Genomic DNA, 6,115 nt, shown 5'->3' with positions numbered 1-6,115 from the left:
AACAGGAGAGTTTAGGAAGATATAGATTAAAGTTGTAGTGTCTGGTATGCTTGGGTAAGCATCCAGTTATTCTGTAAGGGACTGGGGAGAGGCATATGTTCTACCAGTCACAACTGGGCTGAGGTCTGTCCACCGGGGATGGTAGTTGCCGGCAGGAGTTGGAGGAATCGCAAGAGCGAGGTTCCGTAAGCAAGGATCAGGGTCAGAGTTAGCCCGGGATCAGAGTAGGGTGACCAGATGTCCCGATTTTATGGAGACAGTCCCGATTTTTGGGTCTTTTTCTTATATAGGCTCCTATTACCCCCTGCCCCATCCCGATTTTTCAGATTTGCTGTCTGGTCACCTTAGATCAGAGACCAGAGATCAGAGGTAGAATCAGGAGGCAAGAGCCAGGATCAGAGTCAGGCTGGAGTCGGAGGCTAGAGATTGGAAACAGTATCAGATTAGAATCAGAAGGCAGGAATCGGGGTCAGATTCAGGCTGGCATCAGAGATAGAGATCAGGCAATCAAGAAAAGTCTGGCATTACAGAAGGCCTATATGTGGGGTTGCCCAGACAACTTACTTGGGAAGCCCCAGGGCTTAAATAGGGTGCTAGGCCAATCAGAGGGCTGCTGTCTTTCACTCTGGGTCTCTTAGGCAGCACTTCCTATGGCAACTACTCTCCATAGTACTCCCTTGCTGTGTCTCTGCATGGCCTCATGGTGGCACTCTGGGGAATACCACCTGTCTCAGGCTCTGCAGACTAAAGTTCTAGCCTTCATGTCTACATTTTATGCCCTCTTGTCATTTGTTTTCCCTTCTGCAACCGTCCCTTTTGGCCTCTAGGCCCTGGATTTCTCACTGAGTAACTTACATCTTGCTGAATCTTAAAGGGCTGTAGAAAAAAAAATTGTACTATATTTTGGGGAAATAATATATGACCATGTAATTAATAATAGTACCAAGGTTTTATATAGCACTTTTCATCAGTCAATCTCAAAGTGCTTTGCAAAGGAGGTCAGTATCATTATCCCTCTTTTACAGAGAGGGAAATTGAGGTACAGAGATACACTGATTTGCACAAGGGCAACCAGCAGCTGAGCTGGAAATAGAATCAGGGTCTCTTGAGTCCCAGTCAAGTGCTCTGTCCACCAGACAACACTGCATAATACATACAAAAGGGCAAGTTGTGGATACAAGTCATCATTAGTTTGGGACTTAACTGGTTTTTAAATGATTAATTATGCAACTTCAGTGGTCTGATAAGGTAGATTTTTTTAAAATGGACTGTTCTAATTAATTTAAAAAAACTGTTTGACACCATCACTAACAACTGTTTCCAGGCCAGTTTCCACCTTTTTACCACCAGCCATTTTGTTGTTCTTTTCAGAAATGGTTCCAGGATGATTATTTTTTTAATAATGGAAGATGTTTTTCACTCTTCTCTCATTCAAAAATGGATAAAGCATTTTAACTCACATTGTCCAGATAATTTTATCTTGGGGCAGAGACTGTTCCTGGAAAATTTCAACCTAATATGTGAAAGTTTCAGAATGCTTTTAGTGACTGAAAACGGGATTATATTCTAGTGTGACCTTTGCAGTTTCTGATTTTGGAAATATAATGCTAATGCTTGCCAGTTAATTCTTGAAATCAGAAGACCCAGGGCTGTGGAGCTCTGTAATACCTTAGAGAACTGTAATTGCAAAACATTCCCTTTTGTTAATCCTGTTGTGTAACTATCTATTTTCATGTTACTGAGTCCATCGCACATTCTGGTCTATACACCAACTTTTCGTTTTCAGCAATATTGTATTTTAATATAATAGAAATGGCAAAATAACATTTATAAAAATAAAATATTTTATCTAAAATATAGGATTAGAATGAATGTATCCAGAGCAATAAACTTCTATTGTTACTTAAAAAAAAATAATTTAAGAAAACTTGTCAAAAAAACCCCAAACACAGGGCATGTCAAGTTTCAACCCTTTGTCAATTACATCTGGGCCCAACCTCCATTCCTCACTCAAATCAAGCTCCCACTGACATCATTTGGAGATTTGGATATGCAAGGAATACAGGACCCCAAGCCCTATTTGGTTATAAACGTCCAAAAACTGGGGTCTGCCATGGACACTGTGACAAGACCATTAATTATAGTGCACAAAAACTGATAGTCTAGTAATTCTTGTTCACTGCCTATTACTAATCTTTCAGGGTTGACAGCCACTTTGGCACAGGGGTTTGTCAGTGCCAGCTATTGTAATGTAATGTTTTGATCTTTGTTGGTTTTAAATAGTATTACATTTTATTAAATGATGCCAGCCTGCACGATATTGATCAGTTTTGTTTTGTATTATCACACAGTAAAATGATTTTAAACTGTCTGTTTAGATATGAACAAGTACAAATATTTTATTTCATTTTAAAAAATGATGTAGCAATTGTGAAATCAGTGATTTTGCCCACCTGATTTATAAGGGCAAAAGCACTGATATTGTGACATGTGCTCTGTTTGCTTTGAGCTTCAGAACACTTGTATTATCACAATGTAGCAGGGCACCTGGCTGTTCTCTATGCAATTGTGAATCACACTAGTGTAGTTCAGAAGCAGATAAACTGTAGCAACCTCAAAGATGGCACGCGAGCCAATTTTTAATGGCACGCTGGAGCCTGCCAGGACTTCGGCATGCCATTAAAAATCCTGCCCAGCCTGGCCCGCTCTCCTCTGCCCTCTGCTCCCCCCGCGGAGGCAGGGAGCAAAAGCATAGCCGTGCACATGGAGTGGGCAAATGGCCCCACTCTCCCGGCACGGCAAGCCGTGGGGTCTGGGCTCTTGGGCTGGAGCGCCGAGCCGAGCCGAGCACAGCAAGCTGCCGCCCTCTTCCCTGGAGCCTTGCTGCTGTGCGCAGCGCTCTGAGGGCCGGGGCTGTAGTCTCCCACAGGGCAGCGTGTCTGACTCTGCGTGGAGCCTCAAGGTAAAGGGCCTGTGGCTAGAGCGGGTTGGATAAGGGGTGGGGGCAGTCAGGGGACAGGGAGCAGGGTGGGTTGGATGGGGAGGTGGGATCCCGGGGGGGTGGCTAGGGGCGAGGGTCTCTGGAGGGGGCAGTCAGGGAGCAGAGAGGGTTGGATGGGGCACGGGAGTCCTGGGGTTTGTGAGGGGGCAGGGCAGTCAGGCGACCGGGAGCAAGGAGGTAGCGGGGGCAGTTAGGGTGGGGGCAGGTCTCTGGAGGGGGTGGTCAGGGGAGCTGGGGGGGGGTGTATGAGCTGGGAGCTCTGGGGGTCCTGTCAGGAGGCAGGGGTGTTGAGAGGGGTTGGGGCAGGCAGAGAGTGGGGGGGATTGGATGGGTCTGGAGTTCTGGGGGTCCTGTCAGGGGACGGGGAGCAGTTGGATGGGGCATGGGAGTCCTGGGGGTCTGTTTGGGGATGGGGGTGTGAATAAGGGTCAGGGCAGTCAGGGGACAGGAAGGGAGTAGGATCCAGTCTGAGGACAAGGAACAGGGAGGTTTAGATAGGGAGTGGTGTCCTGGGGGGCAGTTGGGGGCAGGGGTCCCAGGAGGAGATAGTCAGGGGACAAGTAGCAGTGGGGTTGGGGGTTCTTAGGGAGGCAGTCACCCAGCCCTCTCCTCCAAGCCCTGACCCCCTCACACACACACACACACCACGCCCTCTGCCCTGAGCCCTGCACACCACCCAGGCCTCTGCCCTGAGCCCTGTACCTCCCTCAGACTCCTTCATTCCCCCCCCCCCCACAATCCTAGCGCTGACTCTGGCAACCCCACCCACACCTAGTCCTCCCTCTTCCTTGACTCCAGCCCACCCACAGCCCTCTGGGTCCTGGCTGCCGGCCCCGCACAGTCCACTGCTGATCTGGGGTTCTGGCTGACGGACCCTTGCCAGCCGGGGTCCCAGCCACAGGCCTTGCTCAGCCCGCTGCCGGCCTAGGTGAACAGAACCCCAGACCAGCAGCGGGCTGAGCGGGCCGGCAGTGTAAGATCGACATTTTAATTTCATTTTAAATGAAGCTTCTTAAACATTTGGAAAACGTTGTTTATCTTACATTACAATGCTAGTTTAGTTATATAATATATAGACTTAGAGAGAGACCTTCTAAAAAACATTAACATGTATTACCGGCATGCGAAACCTTAAATTAGAGTGAATAAATGAAGACTTGGCATACCGCTTTGAAAGGTTGCTGACCCCTGTTATAGACTAACAGACGTATTGGAGCATGAGCTTTCATGGGTGAATACCTTCTTTGTCGGATGCATGCATTTACTGTGTGAGTGTATGTAATGTTTATGTACGCAGAAGAGGAGAGGCGCACATAAACATACTACATGTTCCCCTTAAAGTCAGTTAGTTTCTTTTGATTTCAATGTACTAACATTTTTAGTATCACACTGATGTGAAAAAAATAAAATAAAATAAAATAAAGAGTAGCAATGTGATCAGAAATAAAAATCATATACCTTCCATTGGTATTTTAAGAAATCAAACTTAGCTTCCTTTTTAGCACTCAGTAATACCACATTGTTAGTATTTGGGGAATAAACGTGCTGTGACTGCCACTAAATACTGTTTACTGAAGTACATTTTATCAGTCTTACCAGACCATGCATGCTGAGTGGAGAATGTTTATAGTGGAACACATTAATCAAATAAACATCAACAGTGTCGATAAAAAGCACAAAAAAGGAACTAACTCAAAAAAAGTATTGATTTTTTCCTCTCTCTTTTGCTTTCTTTGTGTGTTTGCACAGCTGATGGTGGCTCCTCATTCCACTACTGAAGTACCTGTTCAGTTCTGTCCTTCTGCCCTGGGAAGAGCCAATCACACGGCATCAATCACCTTCACATGCCCACAGGTATGATGCTATATTTAGTGTCCAGAGCACTATGAAATCAGATAATACAATATTTTCAAATACAGTTATAAATAGAAGTTTCAGTCCAAAGGACAATTTAAAATCAGATTTTTGGATCCTTAATCATACAGCCAGTGCAAAAATAATCGACTTAGATGCACATGATGAATAATTTATTTTAGCCTTAGTTTTGCTCAGCTTTCAGTATATCTACAATTTTAGATAGACTTAATGCTGTTGGCTGATGTGCAGAGAACTAGAATATGCATTAGTATTTCTAATTTGCTTAGTAATTGCCAGGTTATCCCAAATTATTCATTACTGAAATAGTCTTCCTGCTCTGAAATTAACTTAATAGTTCCTTTTGTAAAGTATTATCATAAATAAGCCCCACTTATTAATGTTTATCTTCATTTAAAATACTCATGTACTTGAAAGAATTGTCATCCTTTGATTTAACTCGAAACTAATCTTCTTTATATTTGATATGTAAAAATTGTTAGCATTTTTCCTTTGTGTTTCCTGAATCTTTAAAGAGAAGCAACTAAATGGAGAAGCATGAGTCATCTCCTTGACTTACTAGCTTACTAAAAATTGCAGCTGGAGACAAAGAGCAGAACTGATATTATGACATGAGTGCCATAGTGTCAGCCCGTGAGTTGTGCTTGAGTGAAATGTTTGCTTCCCAAATATATGTAATTTCCTCTCTTTGTTCTTGTTGGGCTGTCAAATATCCTAATGAGCTGTTGACTTGAAAATTACCTCAGTTGAATGCTAGGGAAATGTCTCTGGCATGATTCTCAGTAATACTGCAAAAGCAGAACTTGTCTCTCTACAAGAAAAAAGGAGTAAGAAAGTGATAGAGCCCATTTTTTTCCTCATATCAAACCGCCTAGCAGACAGATTACCTGTAGGTGGTGGTTGCAAAGCATGCATTTTTAGAGTCCCCCTCCTCTTTAATATTTATTAAGAATAAAAGCAAAGAGCCAGCATTTCTGGTATAAGTGGTGTATAACCAAGGACAGTTCAAGAGGACAAAATGCCATTATTATCTTTTTCTGAATCCTAATAGCTCTCAGAACTCTGGTCTATACATTAAAACTTTAATTCTTCATCAGATACAGAAGCAATAAAGCAAGTAAATAATTCACTTAAACCTTTCAGGAACAAATTGAGCCCTGACACTTGATTTTTCTCATCCAGTGCATCTCCTTTAAAATAATGGCAAATCTCCAAATTTTTATCTGCAACTGAACTTTA

At 43.5% G+C, this 6,115-nt stretch overlaps 1 protein-coding gene across 1 annotated transcript in view; it reads left to right on the top strand.

Annotated features, from left to right (window-relative positions):
• The window catches only part of CFAP47 (cilia and flagella associated protein 47), a 681,124-nt gene that overhangs the window by 531,626 nt on the left and 143,383 nt on the right, over positions 1 to 6,115 (top strand). Inside the window, 1 exon segment of the mRNA XM_030575652.1 lies at positions 4,751 to 4,855. Coding sequence (XP_030431512.1) covers positions 4,751 to 4,855 — 105 coding nt within the window.

This window comes from Gopherus evgoodei, chromosome 1 (genome assembly GCF_007399415.2).
Source record: "Gopherus evgoodei ecotype Sinaloan lineage chromosome 1, rGopEvg1_v1.p, whole genome shotgun sequence".
In the NCBI taxonomy this organism is placed as follows: domain Eukaryota; kingdom Metazoa; phylum Chordata; order Testudines; family Testudinidae; genus Gopherus; species Gopherus evgoodei.
The sequence above is the reverse complement of the archived record's forward strand: the minus strand, read 5'-3'. Positions and strand labels throughout refer to the sequence as shown.